The sequence below is a fragment of the Clarias gariepinus genome, chromosome 12 (genome assembly GCF_024256425.1).
Source record: "Clarias gariepinus isolate MV-2021 ecotype Netherlands chromosome 12, CGAR_prim_01v2, whole genome shotgun sequence".
Classification (NCBI taxonomy): domain Eukaryota; kingdom Metazoa; phylum Chordata; class Actinopteri; order Siluriformes; family Clariidae; genus Clarias; species Clarias gariepinus.
Window position 1 is genome coordinate 8,564,592 of NC_071111.1, and position 15,856 is coordinate 8,580,447.

The 15,856-nt window shown below is 38.0% G+C and overlaps 1 protein-coding gene across 9 annotated transcripts in view; it reads left to right on the forward strand.

Moving 5' to 3' along the window:
• The window catches only part of wnk1b (WNK lysine deficient protein kinase 1b), a 102,497-nt gene extending 87,883 nt beyond the window's left edge, over positions 1-14,614 (forward strand). For 5 of the 9 annotated variants that reach the window (XM_053509123.1, XM_053509115.1, XM_053509118.1 and 2 more), the window contains 4 exons: positions 2,512-2,604; positions 4,332-4,373; positions 9,052-9,257; positions 10,263-14,614. In XM_053509123.1, coding sequence (XP_053365098.1) covers positions 2,512-2,604; positions 4,332-4,373; positions 9,052-9,257; positions 10,263-10,568 — 647 coding nt within the window. In that variant the 3' untranslated portion in view covers positions 10,569-14,614. Of the gene's footprint in view, positions 1-2,511; positions 2,605-4,331; positions 4,374-8,797; positions 8,850-9,051; positions 9,258-10,262 lie in introns of all 9 variants that reach the window. The other 4 variants (XM_053509120.1, XM_053509121.1, XM_053509117.1 and 1 more) reach the window with 4 other exon arrangements.
• Positions 14,615-15,856: the final 1,242 nt, after the last annotated feature.

A 15,856-nucleotide genomic window follows, 5' to 3' on the forward strand; every position in this document is an offset into this window, starting at 1 on the left:
ATTTATAACTTTATGGTTTGGAAATGAATTTAGAGATATATTACAGTCAGTGACAGTTACAGTCATTGTTTTATTGTAGCATTTCATTAAACTAGACCCATGACGACATCCTTTTCTTAAAAAAAAACAAAAAACAGACCCTTCAGGTGTCTTACATTCGAGAAGAAATGAGGTCACGTAACACCTAAGGTGTTGATACCTTGCGGAGCATATCGTGGAGTGTTTTATTACTTCTGAATTACATAAAATTTTTTCCAAGAATTACACATTTTATTTAATTTGTGGGCATTGATGGTATTCAGAAGCCCTGGTTTCGATTCCCACTCAATACCCAAACCTCAGCCACTGGATGCAGTGCCAGTCTCAAAGGAGGGTTGCGTCACGGCATCCGTCGTAAAAAACTGTGCCAAAATTTTGTCTGTTTCCGCAAACCGGAGCACACGAAAGACTAACAACAACAGCCCATTTTAATTAATTTAAGAACAAAGCATACCTTTTACCTAACAACGTTTCAGAAACAAGTTAGTTCATATTATAACTAGGGCTGTGTATTGGCAAGGGCCTCACGATACGATACGTATCACGATACATGGGTCATGATACGATAAATCTTTTTATATGATATATTGCGATACAATACATATTGTGATATATTGCAATAGTTTGTATTAGTATGTGTGTCACATTATATTGACAACTTGATTAAGTAGGCAGACGAATTAAAATTCCAATTCCAATTTATTTTCCATCCATTCCAATTCATTAGAACGGCACAGTGTGATTGAAGTCCATATTGTTATAAAACACTTAACACTTAAACATTCAGCTAAAATGTATATGCCACTAAAGTTACATATAAATTAAATAAACAATTTATAAAACTAAAATAAATTTAAGCAAAAAAATTTAAGTTCATCAAGTAAACATAAAACTGGAACATAATGCTCTAATATGAGGTATTCATTGTCACCAAACTGTTAGACCAAAAACTCTCTTGCCTCCAAACTATTAGAAACTTAAGTGTAGTATCGATACTTGAGGTTTGACTATCGATACACTATCGTAAAAGAAATTATTGCGATAGTTAGATGTATCGATATTTTTGCACAGCCCTAATTATAACTTGCACTATAGCAGCCCTCTAACAGCTCACAAGCTAGAGATTTGACAAATCATTAACGTAAAACTTTTCTGTCCTGAAGACTTGTCAGACTTTTACAAATCTTGCGTTAATATTCCTGGTGTTAACATTAAAGTCTCCTTAAAGAGAATTTCATAATGTTGACAGTTGCATACCCATTTATGTGAAGCGTCTTGCGAACAAGTCCCTATAAACTAGCTATTGCTATAGAAACTATAGCATAACCGGTCATTTGGAGCTGCTTCCTAGAAAATGAATTAACGTTTCTGTTGATTCATACAATTCTGATTGTAGTATCAGTATAACTTCTTATAAATCAGTAGTTAGTACATGAGACTTGAGGGACAGGAATCACCAGATGTGATTTTATCACTATACTTAGGTGCTGATTCGATTTATATTGCGATTCTCGAAGTATCACAATTTTATAACTATTCCAATTAAAAAAATTTTTTTAGATAATAAATGTTTTTTAGGTGACATTTTACCATGTCAAATGCAAATACTGTATATATTGGTTAAATTATTATTTTAAAATATAGATTTTGGAGTCTGGTTGGAGATGCTGTAGATGGATTGCCACTCAAAAGAATCTTGATTCTTCAAATTGAATCAATCGATCCCCCTCATCTCTAACGGAAATATTAATTGTTTAGATAAAAATAGTTAAGTGAGTTGTATACAGTAACTTTACTTAAAGATTAGAGTGATAGAGCTTTGCCTCTGACATTACAGTGTGAATCCCTGCTTTTCTATACAGTGTGGCCCAAAAATCTGAATCCATGGGCACATTTGCTTTTCATAATTTAAAAAAAAAAAATTATTTTTTTATTTCAGAATCATGAAGGCTTTGAAACTAAGAATAAAAGATCAAATGAAACCAGTTCTGTCTAACATTACTCGCCTTTTTTTTTTAGTGGCCAAGTCGGAGAACAGTAATCTGAGCACTTGCTCTAATTCATACTTTTAAATGTATCTATTTTTTTGCATTAAGATCCAGACCTTTGGACCACCCTGCACATTAATGTCTTTGTATGACATCGTGCAAGTCTTTCTAAAAACTCATGAGCGCATGCTTTGGCGTAGACGTCGCTGTAGACGTTAGCTTCCGAGTGTGCTTCCGCTTGCCTCATTCACTGATCAGTGAAGCTCCATGCTCACCAATCTTAAAGCCTCTGCTACTTTCTGTCTTTATCTCTCTCTCTCTCTCTCTCTCTCTCTCTCTCTCTCTCTCTGTCTTTCTCTCTGAGGACCTCATGACTCTGTTTTCCATTCCTACTATGCATTTGTGTATGTCTCCTTCTTCCTCTCCTTTTTTCTGCCCTCGTTCTTTTTTTCTCTCTTTCTCTTCCCTCTTTTGTGCCACACAGGCTGTGTAAAGTTCAGCTGTGGGTCGGACAGAGTGACCTTCAAACCAGGTGGCAGAAGGACCCGTTTTCTGAGTACGCCGTGCTTGGCTCTTTGTGTGTAACGCTTTTCTTTTTGTCTTTTTTCTTACACTTTGACGGGTTTCTTGTTTTGCGAACACTTTCTGCGCCATCTCAAAACTATCCAAATTCATTCTTAAACTGGATTAACTAGCGTTAAACCTGCGTCATGCGTCACTATATTCTAGCATTAAAAAAAAAAATTTATGACGAAATTAATTTTAGAAATTTCTAATTTTAGGGTTATTTATTACTACATTTACAAATAACAATATTTCTGCAGTTAATTTAAAGATCCTTGCATCTTAACACTAAGAATAGATATTTGTATAGGCGATATTTTCATGATCTTTTTTTTCACTCCACAATCATCTGGGATTTGACATTCTCTTACACTTTTAACCTTACATCTAAAACATGACTCTTTGCATTTATTACATTTTTCAACCATCTTAATCAAATACAAAAAAATTTAACCTTCATCATAACTGTTTAATATATTTGTGCATTCAATTTTGTGATTAAATGTTTGTTTCCAAACCACAGATTCATTCTGAAATATTTTTTCAATATAAATTATTTCCACATAGCCTACAAATGTTATCTTTATAATTATTTCTTACTGTTAAATGTGTACCATTGTTTGGTTCATTGCACTACAACGTATTTCTGCATCAGAGATATTCAAATTTACTTTCATTATCTGTTGTCAAGGGTAAAAAGTTTTATGCACCCCTTTTGGTTTGCGCATACAATATATTTTTAATGCACCTTTACAATATGTATTTTATTTTATGTTGCATAAATAAGGCAACATTAAAGTGTAAATCTGCATTTACAGTATTTATTCATTAGAACTCGAACTTTAAACAAGACAATGAAACTTAAAGTAAAAGGGAAAAGAGCCATCACAAAACCTAAAACAGAAAATAGGTTTTCTTTTCTTTTTTTTTTTTTACAGAGGTGAAAAGTATGAAATAGAGAATGCAAAGATATAGAGATGAGCAAAGACTAGAAAATAAATCAGCAAAAACAAGCGTCTCTACAATAGAGTATGTTTCTCATATTTATAATGATAAAGGAAAAGCCTCAGTTGTTTGATGGATGTTCAAGTCAAACGGGGACTTTTGTATGTACAGAATAACAACACAGTAGTGAAAGTAAAAACTGCCTTTATTTCTCTATATAATCCCCTGCTATACTAATGCACTTATCCCAGTATTTTACTAGTGCTGGATACCATCAAGCGGAAAGTTTTCTCAGTAAGCCGCAGCCTGTTTTACGTCTGAAACACTGGCCTCTCAGGAACTCCTATACAGTAATAGTCCAGTCAAGTAGAAATGGCTTGGAGCCATTCCACTATCATGGATTTACGACCTTCTATAAAATTTCTGCACCGTTTAAATGTTTTACTGCGGCCAAGAGTCTCATCACCGTGCTGTGCTTAAGTCTCAATCGGTTTTACTCCTACATTCAGCAGAAATTTCTTCACAAGTCCAAGTTTGACTTGAATGCCCTCATACAACAGTTTTTTTAATTACAGCTTTATTTGCACAGGAGCACATATCGTACACTTTTGTTTATTAAAATGAAAGAAAGTCATGTTGAGGATAAGCACGTGTGCTCTTCATTTTAAACTGTAGTTCACAGTCTTGGTGTATCAGGATAGTAAGTAAAGATGCTCTTCCTGTAATGCATTGTGTTGGAAGTGGAGTGATTGAACACTGACTCTCTCCAATCCCGTGCTTCTCTTCATGCTTCAGGGAAGATGGTGAAAAAAGTCTGCCCCTGCAACCAACTCTGTAGTAATTATCTTTCTCTCCTTTTTTATGTGCCCTACTCCTCCTGTCCTTCTTTTCCTTCTACTTCTACTCCTCTTTTCTACTTCATTTCCTCACTTCCTGTTGTCCTGTTTCGCTCTATGTATATATACTGTATATATATCTGTCTCTGTGTGTGTTTGTGTGTGAGCGCGCCTATGTGCATGTGGCTTGTTTAAGCATGGCACGCTAAGCACTGCTTAGCACTCATTCCTGGCTTGAGCATTTCTCTATCCTGACAATCCGTTCATGTGCTGTAAATGTTGCATTTCTAATTTAATAATATATTTGTTTATAATACATTCGCATGTTCTTTAATAAGTAGGACCGTCATTACTGTAGCAGGAAGGTGAATACACTAAAAAATGTCATTCTGTTACATCCAGACTAATCTAACGCCCTGCTTTCCCTGCACTAACACTTTCATTTTTAAGGCTTAATCGATCAAATTTAAAAATATTGGTTTAGGAATACTAGTCTATGTTTCAAAGATGCTGTGGCCTCATAATGGCCTTCATTAATAAAGGATAATCTATTTAATTCACTTAGCTTATAAGCAGATCAACTGTATAAATTAAACACAGTTTCATGATAAGTGCTAATAAATAAATAGTACATACAGTACTTTACAAAAGTCTTAAGCCATCCCTCATTTCTTCATATTTTAAAGAAATATAAACATGTTTGAGCAAAAAATATATATCACTGGGACTTCCGTATAAGGAGTTGTTTTTTTTTTTTTTTTTTTTTTTTTTTTTTTTTTATCTGCTTCCTGACGGACTTTGTTGACTCGTTTTTTTTTGTCATGTTTTTTGACTCTCGTTTTTAGCCCAGTCCCTGAGCAGTTTCAATGGAATGTTTTTGTTTGTTAAGCCACACAGTGATTTCTTAATCATTTCAGCATAAAAACATCTAACTTAAGGCATGAACCAGTGAGAAACTGGTGCAGATGATGACACATGATCAGGTCAGCGATTAGTATACTGGTGATGTGCAAGGCTGAGTGGTTGGAACAAACAAGAGGGGGAATGAGGTTGCTGCTGAGGTTGTTACATAAACAATCAATTTTTATTTCTTTTTTTGTTTTCAGCCTGTTGCAGTAAAGTATGTGTTTCTATTTCTTAAATTTAATATGAAGAATTTAAAGTTGTGGCTCAAGACTGTTGCACTGTACTGTATAGTGCGTGTCAAGTTATCGGTCAACATCCTGCTTCGGTTCAGATTTAACATCACAGTGAATCAATTTTCTAATTTCAATAATTAAAATCCCAAGGATTAAAAATTTAAAGAGTCACGCTTAAAGTTTGAGAGTCTATTCGCCAAATTGAAAATTATTCAATTAATACAAATATGGCAAGTCTTTAATTAGACAGACATGCTTTTATTTTAAACATGACTGCCAGGAATTTAACCAAGAATTAAGAATTAAAATCCAGATAAGACCTGCTCTCTGCAATTCAGACCTTCGGTTTATTGGTTCCAAAAATAACTACAAATATAATTTTCCCCCACCCCCTCAAAAACATTTTGGTTTTTAGTGTTTTTTTTTTTTTTTTTTTTTTTTTAAAAGTCCACCTAATTGTTAGTTGTAGCCATTGTCTTCATTCCCTTTGCTCATTCTTATTATCCTTAGCCCTCAGAGCTATAACTAACCTTAATTAAAATGTTTTAATGGTTACTTATCTAACTTTGGTTAAGGAACTAATGTTGTTTTGTGATTTTGAACATCTCATCTGCTACGATTTGTATAAAACCTACCATAAACTTTTCTGAAACTTCTCATCAAAGTAGCAAAGTGAATGGACGTCATCTAGTTAAATGCTAAAGTTGCAGTCGAGCTTTTGTACGACTTTCTTCTGGTGCTCTCCTTATATGAAGTGCTTTGCTTCAGGCTTTGTATTTAGTGCTGTTTCTCTGTTTTTCTTTGTTGCTGCTTTATTGGAACAATTGCTTTAATTTTTTTATTTTTCCTACATTAGAGGCTGAACATCTTCTAACACCATCAGAAAAATGTCCATATCTTGTTGATGACAGCCAGAACCATGACCATTTCTTTTCTTTTTTTGCGCTGTACATATCTGCTGCTCCTTGGTTATCCTCATACACATAAGACATAAACATGAACAATAACATATTAGTCAGCTTGCATGCATCAGTTATCCTCAGACATGTCCATACAGTAAGAGCCCAGGTTTTATATATATATGTACTGCTCAAATAAATAAAGGGACTTTAGATATCTCTCTCTATATATATATATAATATATACAGTATCTCACAAAAGTGAGTACACCCCTCACATTTTTGTAAATATTTAATTATATCTTTTTAAGGGACAACGCTAAAGATATGAAACTCTGATAGAATGTAAAGTAATTAGTGTACAGCTTGTATAATGGTGTAAAGTTAATGTCCCCGTAAAATAACTCAACACACAGCCATTAATGTCTGAACAGCTGGCAACAAAAGTGAGTACACCCCTAAATGAAAATGTTCAAACTGTGCCCAGTGTCAATATTTTGTGTGGCCACCATTATTTTTCAGCACTGCTTTAACTCTCTTGGGTATGGAGTTCACTAGAGCTTCACAGGTTGCCACGGGAATCCTCTTCCACTCCCCCTTGATCACGTCACGAAGTTGGTGGATGTTAGACACCTTGCGCTTCTCCACCTTCCGTTCGAGGATGCCCCACAGATGCTCAATAGGGTTTTGGTCAGGAGACATGCTTGGCCAGTCCAGCACCTTTACCCTCAGTTGCTTCAGCAAGGCAGTGGTTGTCTTGGAAGTGTGTTTGGGGTCATTATCATGTTGGAATACTGCTCTACGGCCCAGTTTCCGAAGGCAGGGGATCATGCTATTCTTCAGTATGGCACAGTACATGTTGGCATTCATGGTTCCCTCAATGAACTGTAGTTCCCCAGTGCCAGCAGCACTCATGCAGCCCCAAACCATGACACTCCCACTACCATGCTTGACTGTAGGCAAGACACATCTGTCTTTGTATTTCTCACCTGGTCGCTGCCACACACGCTTGACACCATCTGAACCAAATAAGTTTATCTTGGTCTCATCAGACCACAGGATGTGGTTTCAGTATTCCATGTTCTTAGTCTGCTTGTCTTCAGCAAACTGTTTGCGGGCTTCCTCGTGCACCATCTTTAGAAGAGGCCTTCTTCTGGGACGACAGCCATGCAGACCAATTTGATTTAGTGTGCGGAATATGGTTTAAGCAGTGACAGGCTGGCTCCCCATCCCTTCAACCTCTGCAGCAATGCTGACAGCACTCACATGTCTATTTTCAAAAGCCAACCTATGGACATGACGCTGAGCATGTGCACTCAACTTCTTTGGTCTACCATGGTGGGGCCTGTTCTGAGTGAAACCTGTGCTTTTAAACCGCGGTATGGTCTTAGCCACTATGTTGCACCTCAGTTTCAGGGTGTTAGCAATCTTCTTATAGCCTAGGCCATCTTTGTGTAGAGCAATAATTCTTTCTTTCAGATCCTCAGAGAATTCTTTGCCATGAGGTGCCATGTTAAACGTCTTGTGACCAATATGAGAGTGTGAGAGCGATTACACCAAATTTAACACACCTGCTCGCCAAGGAAACCTGAGACCTTGTAACACTAACAAGTGACATGACAACAGGAAGGGAAAAGGATCTAATTGGGCACAATTTGGGCATTTTCATTTAGGGGTGTACTCACTTCTGTTGCCAGCTGTTCAGACATTAATGGCTGTGTGTTGAGTTATTTTGAGGGGACATTAACTTTACACCATTATACAAGCTGTACACTGATTACTTTGCATTCTATCAGAGTTTCATATCTTTAGCGTTGTCCCTTAAAAAGATATAATAAGATATTTACAAAAATGTGAGGGGTGTACTCACTTTTGTGAGATACTGTGTGTGTGTATATATATATATATATATATATATATATATATATATATATATATATATATATATATATAGAGAGAGAGAGGGAGGGAGAGAGACTTAAAATTTACTTGCAGAGTTAGATCATGTACTCACGATTAAACATCTATAAATCTTTTTAATTATTTTTTTATTATTAGTGAATGCCTTGCTGTAGTTATATAAATAGACAGACTTGTCAGAGGAAAACCTTGTTCATTTAAAGACATGAAATGAAGCCCATAATTGCTAAATTGCTAAAAATGCACTTTTACCTTTTGACTCATCGCAATTCATTTAAGGTTACAGCAGTGGCACTTGAACTCCACATTAAACCCCATTTCCATTGCCATGCCATGCTCTTTGGCCGCTGTAGCTCACTGCAGCAAGCCAGAGCGTGAGATTGAAAACCTAACAGAGTTGAGATGAGACGAGGCTGAATATGCTTTCACTGATGTCTTAACTCTTTCACCGTGCCCATGTTTTTCAGGCTGGATTCAGAGAGATAAAATTACCCCTTTAGCCTCAGACCGGACCTCCAGGTGCTCATTAGGGCTTTTTTTACCACCGTCACTATTCCCCTACACACCTAGTGTGACTGACGTGATGTATATGAGAATATACATAAACACCTCGAAATGCTCTGTGTGCTTAGATCCTATCTGTTTAGGTATACGATTCTAAAAAGGATGCACCTTAATATCACTCTCTCGCTCTCTCTCTCTCTGTCTCTCTCTGCTACAGGGACGAACAGCACAAACACAGTGGGAGGCCTGGGGCAGAACCAAACACAGCCTCCTTCCACTGCGTCCCAGAGTCGCAAGGGCACGTTCACAGACGACCTGCACAAGCTGGTGGACAACTGGGCCCGAGACGCCATGAACCTGTCGCAGGGCAAGAGGGGCTCGAAACCCCAGCAGCAGGCCCCGTCTCAGGGCCACAGCTATGAGGTAAGATAACAAGAGACCACACTGGCCCTGAGAGCTGTTTTTTTTTATCCAGATGATCGCTGCAATGACCATTTTGATTTTTTTTTTTTGATCGACTTGGGACTGGAAGGCAGTGCAGGTGTTACTGTAGATAAACCCGGTGTAAACAATACTGTAATGCCTGAGCATAGAGAGAAAAGGTCTAGAATTCATTGTCAGCATAAATATAGGGGGAAAAAAGTTTGGGTTTCCGTGTAAAAAGACATGAAGTTAGTTGTACTAAGTGAGGATTTTAGTTACAAATGAAATGTTGGTGAATCTTGCAGCAAGATATTTATCGAAGATATGAGGCAGAATGAACAGAAAATTACACAGCCTGGCCAAAACAAAACACTCACCACCTGGACTTATCTAACCAAATAGGTAAGAGTCTTCCACTGGAAACTTTATGATCAGTTAGTCAGGTCTAGGCTCAGCAATGTTATCTGCCCCAAAAGAAATGAGATCAGCTGACGACCTGAATGTACTGAATGGTCAGGTTTTTCCATCAATGGATTTTTTTCTTGTCTGATTGCACAGACATATTTGGGATGTGCTGGAGAAGACTTTACACTGCGGTCAGACTCTCCCATCAGTATAAGATCTTGGAGAGAAATTAATGCAATTCTGAAGTAAAATAAATGTTGTGATTTTACTACGATGCCACGGCTGTAATCAAAGCAAAGGCAATCCTATTAAATATCAGTGTATGCGACGGTTTGTTGATTTATTTATTTAATAATTTAATAATTTGATGTGTTTTCTTTACTGATTTCTTTCTCTCTTGTATCTAATTTAAACAAGGCAGCTTATAACATCTAAAAGTATGTTATGTAATCCTATATGTATGTGTGTGTAGAATAGATAGAGGATACACGAGACATCAGACGCTTTAGTGCTTAGTTTTTGATGAACATTAAAAAAAACACATTATCATTTATTTAATTCTTGATTATATGTTTTTTTTTTTTCCTTCTGTCTCCTCAGACAATTCCGTCTGGAAGCCTGGCCCGCAAGTTCTCCGCTCCGGGTCAGCTGTGTCCCAACATAGCTTCATCCATGCCCAACCCTCATGCTACCTCTCTGGGGGCACGTAAAGGCTCGCTGTGCCCCGTGCCTCAGTACGGCTACACCTCTGCACCTTATAACGGTCCATGGGCCAGTGTCTCGGCAGCACACGCTCAGACCCTGGGCCAGTTTTCCGCAGCTCCAGGCGCTCTGCAGGCCTTCCACATCAACACGTTGCAAAAATCAGTCAGCAACCCTGGAGGACCTAATTTAAGGACTACATAAGGTTGGGTCTAGCCTCCGCTAGGCCATGATAGAGAGAGAGAGAGAGAGAGAGCTGGACACATGAACTGGTGGTGAGGTTGGTGTGAGCTTAGGCACATGTGTTGCACCTTTCGAATAATGGGACCGAGATAAACCAGGGTTTGTGCACACAAACACATGAACACATCTCGTGTGTGAATGAATCACTCCTGCACTCTGGTTTACATGGCATGAGGTGAATGCACACTGATGCAAAGCAGAAATAAAATTTAAAAAATACACACATAATGGGAGCAATGTTAAAGCAGCCAAAGAGGATGGTGACCTTTTTTCCTATGTTAAAAAAAAAAAAAAAAACTCATGAATGTGTATAGCGATGTTGCTCCATGGTAGCCTGGGATTAGCTTTCGCTGACTGTTTCACTTTATTTCACACCCTTTTAGTCAGTCGAGGTCCCTGGAACCAGTCATGGAAAGGGGTGCGAGTGAGGTAGGAAGGTGATGCGATGTGCCCCTTCTCCATTACAAACTTTCCGGCGTCCTGGTTTCTGCTCCAATGTTTTGTGATGCAATAATTATAGAAATCAAAATCCCATAAAAAAAAAAACACACACACACAGAAAGTGGCCTTTAGTAGAGAAAAGAAGTATTTGTGTACAGCTTCTCTTTTTTATATATATACACTTATATAATTCGAGGGTGTCGTTTTAAGGTTGTGTGGATTTTCATGTGATCAGAGGCCATTCATCCACCCCTGAGAGATTGGAATAGGAAGCTCTCGTAAGGATAAAACTCCTAGCTTGCTTGTAGTACTCAGGCATGTTCGTTGTCCACCTCCACCTCTCTTCATTTTCTTCTGAGTTTTATCTCCTCTAAAAAATAATTTAACAATGTATACGATTGCCCCTTTTGCCATTTGTAATTGTGCCTCCTGTTATAAAGGATAAATCAACATAATTTTACTCTCTGTAAAACCAAAAACTAGTCCTGTAATCATTATTTAGGTTTGTAAAGAGTGACATGAGAGGCTGGAGGTGAGGTGAGGTGGAGTTATTTACCCTGAGTGAGGGCGTGGCTGGGTGGGGCGGGCGGGTGCTTGTCTGGCTTGTTCACGCATTATACAGGCTGGTGAAGCTTTAAATCTATTAGACTTGTTACAGCTTTTATAAACACGAGCGCATTAGGGACCTCTTTACGACAGGTTGATTTTTTTGAATTGTAATGTTTAAATGGGAAAAGTTGTGTTCTGTACGGACCTGTATTTATCCATCAATTATTGATGTTGAAACACTGTGATTTATTATTAAATGTTGTTGGACAACATACGTTTAAAGCGACGGTAGAAAAAAAAGGGTGGAAAAGAGGAGGATTTATTGCTATTAGGTAAAAAGGTGATGTAAGGCTAGCTATTTACCTTATTACAAAACTTATTGGAGACACTTTAACCCCTCCCCCCCCCCTTTGTACTTCTTTTATTGTATTAGATAAATGTGAATGTAAAAGACTTTCAATTAACATACTTGAATAACCGCTTTGTTTTTTTTCTCTTTCTCCTCCCCAGTGCCCCTGAACATAATAGAGTTTAGGAGTTTCTAGTGCCTTGCATTCTTTCTTCTCCCCCCTTTATTTTTGCCAGTTAACGGGCTGTTCTAATATACTGTAGGCAAGTGATTTTGGGGGTGGGTGCCCTTTCTTATTTCCCCCCCCCCCCACCACCCTTTTTTTTTCTTTGGTTAAGACCAAAATGATCTGGTGATGTATAGTTTTAACGCATTACTGTTAGAATGGGGTTATAAACTGTTTTAAGTGTTGTCTAGCACAAAAATAAGGTCAGTGATGAGCTCTTGACTGGTGGACATCCCGTATCCAGTTTCCTGCCCTTTACCCCATCTTGCAGATATTCTCAGATCAGTTACACCCACTTTCAAGGACCCTTGCGTAGCATGTAAAACGTTTTTTCACAAGAGTTGTAAATTCTGTAAGCTACAGCAGATGGGCAGTCGGTTTCAAATAAACAATCGTGTGGTTCCACTGGCAGCGAAGCAACCCGACATTTGCATTAATACCAAATCAGAGTGTCATTTAGAGCATCAGAAAGAGGCAAAATGTTGGTTTTAGGTTCCAGATATCCTTTAAATGTTTCTTTTTCTGTAAGTAGATAATAACGATCAAGCACAGATGTTAGCTACGGTGTTTCTAGGTGGAAGGAACCTCCTCAGTTCATTTGTGGTCTAGTCTACGGCACGACAGCTCAAGATAGAAAGCGTACAAGTGATCAACGACTTGAGTGACACAGGGTTAAATATGGCTGCCGGTGCGATCGCAGGGTTGTGAATGAAGTAAGCAAGCGTACTATCAATGATCAGAGCTACACTGAGTTGTATAGTGTGTGTGATTCTGTCCCGTGTTAAGTGATAGCTTTATTTTTATTTTTTCCTTTGCATAGACGAGCCATTCGAGTCGGCGCTCACATGAAGTGCGGTAGTCTTGTGTTGGCGTTGGAAGATAGGTGTCCAGATGAGGAAAGTAAGTCGAGTGAAGGCAGTTAGAAGGCATTGAGATGATTTAGAGAGGAACTAATTAATCATACGAGTCCCAGTGTGAGGTTTGTGATTCTGTCTGCATCCTAACCAGTAAGTCCAGTTTTGTCATAGATGTAACAGGGCAAATTGTTAATTAAAACAGAAAGTTAAGTTCAGCAGTGGGACCAGGAAGAGAGTGCAAGTGAGTAGGTGGTACCTCGCCAACACAAGACTGTGCCGTAGTGTCTGAAACAGCGCTGCATCGCTACTTGCGCTGCCCTTTATCTCATACAGTTCTCAGTTTAACGTAGACATGATTGCCTTGTGCTGTTCGTGCAGATCAGTAGCTTGTTTAAATAAAAAAGGAGCAATCACGTCGAAACAAACAAATAGAACAACGTGTTTGTGTAGGTTAGAACTTTTGTGTAGACCCAGTTGGTGAATGTTTCGCCGCAGAATCACAAGGCAGCTTTTTAGAAATCCATCGAGCGGCATGAGCATGTTAAAATCTACAAGGCATAGAGCAGTAGATCCTGTCATCTAAACTACTGATCACTGATAAGACCTGCTAGATTACTACACACCATTGCCTTAAAGCTTAGCTGTCTGCGTCTGGTACCAGAAAAGTTCACGTTAATACAGTCACTTTATAGAGAACTACACAATAGATTAGTAACAGTTTACTCTCTGTGAGTGGCTGCATTGTACTTTCAGTATTTAAAAAAAAAAAACAGGTTTTAGCAACTTGGGTTTGTTTTTGTTTATTTTTTTTTTCCTTTTGTTTTCCCACGTTGTGCTCAGTGCTTTATCTGTACATGCAGAACACAGTGCTTAGTTTGGGTTTCGCGAGCAAATCCAAATTTTCCTGTTCCGTTAATTCTGCGAGTGCCATTCCTACAAGTACATTTCTCATGAGTTGAGTCCAATTTATTTTTTTTTATTCCATAAACCGAGCACCTTGTTTACGGTCAGAAAAGTGATATTTAGTAGCTGCAGTGCAGAATATGCAATATATCGAATACTGGGATACCATGTCCCTGGTTTACTCCAGTATTAAGGAGAATTTACTGATAATAAACACGCGTGTTTATTACTCCAGTATCACCTTTTTTTTCCGTTTGGAACGTAGACACCGCTACCGTTTTAGGAAATAACTATTCTGTTCAAGTCCTTCACTTTCCAACCTGTTCAAAATGCCGCTTAGCAAAGTGCCAACGTGCAGAAATGCAGTTCACTGCACCACCTGATACATTCAGATCCTAATAAACATGCTGGTCTTTCTGTGAAAAAAGAACTTGCATGCTAGATTTGGTCACTAGTGGTATTCACAACAACAACAACAGTGCTGCATTCGTTGGAATTTGTTTGTTTGTTTTTGTTTTTGTTTTCCTACCATTTTGCCTCCTGTGGAAAGAAATACATCCAAACAGTGTGTTTACTTAATGCTACTGACCTGTCATTAAGTTATTGTTTTGTACTACTATCTGAGTAATTTTACAATGTTGTGTTTCTGCCATTTAGTGACTTCAGTTCAGTGATTTTTTTTTTTCCCATACACTATTTAACATTGTGAAAAATGTTTAAAAAAAGTTGAATAAAATGAAAACCAAACAAAAAACCTGTAATGATTCATTGGCAGTATTTAACTGTTTAAATGGGTTGCACTATGGAATGTTAAAGCTTCGCATAAAACGGCGCTACCCAAATAAAACAATTTGCTACGTACGTTATTATTTATTTGTAAATATATATAGTTGGGTGCATGATGCATAAAAAAACACTTGTGCTGAGACCCTTGGAAACCAAGACATGATGTGCTGAGATTGGCGTGGAAGAGCTCGAGTTGTCCTGCACAGAGCCCTGACCTCAGCCCCACTGAACAGGGACTAAATCCCAGGCCTCTTCGCTCAACCTCAATCCCTGACCCGACTCATATCTGTGGCTGAACGAACACAAATCTCAACAGCCAATCTCCAAATCTTGTGGAAATAGGGTCCTCAATGAGCAGGTGTCCATATACTTTTGACCATAATTTTAATAGTGTACAATTTGTAATATATTTCTGCTTTCTTTACGATCAACACAACAAATTGAAGTGAGCTGTATCAAGCACTGTTTCAACTCGAGCAAGTTTTTTTTTCCTCCCTCCAACACACTGCACACACTATTACTTAAACCTAGTAATTAGAAGTACATTCAACACTGCATTTTATTTAACCTTCCCAGAAATCTCAGGGTCAACTTCGGAGAAGAAAAGCGACCAGAAATAAATCATGAATGACTGTCAACGGACATCACTCAAAAGCTTGAAGGTCTGTCATAAAAAAAAAACCTGACAGAAAAAATCTGAGCTATGTTTAAAAATGAATGTATTCCATCAAAGCTTAGAGCAGTGAGACTCGTCAGAGGAAAAAAAAAATACTTCAGTTTGCTAGAGAACACAAAATATTGGACTTGGGAGCAATGGGAAAAGGTCATGTGATTTGATGAGTCCAGATTGAGCCTATTCCACACCAATGTGTGCATCAGGGTAAGAAGGGAATAGCATGAAGCGATGCAACCATCATACATAGTGTCCACTGTATAAGCCTCTGGAAACAGTTTTATGATCTGTTGCTTCAGTTGCTCAGGTCTAGACTCAGCAGTATTATGTGGCCATAAAATTAAGTCACCTGACGACCTGAATATACTGAACGAGTTTTTTCTTCCCTGATGGTCCAGGCATATTCCAGGACTCTGGGAAGGTGAGGTTGAATATGCAGAAATAAATTTCCACTATCGTGACCCT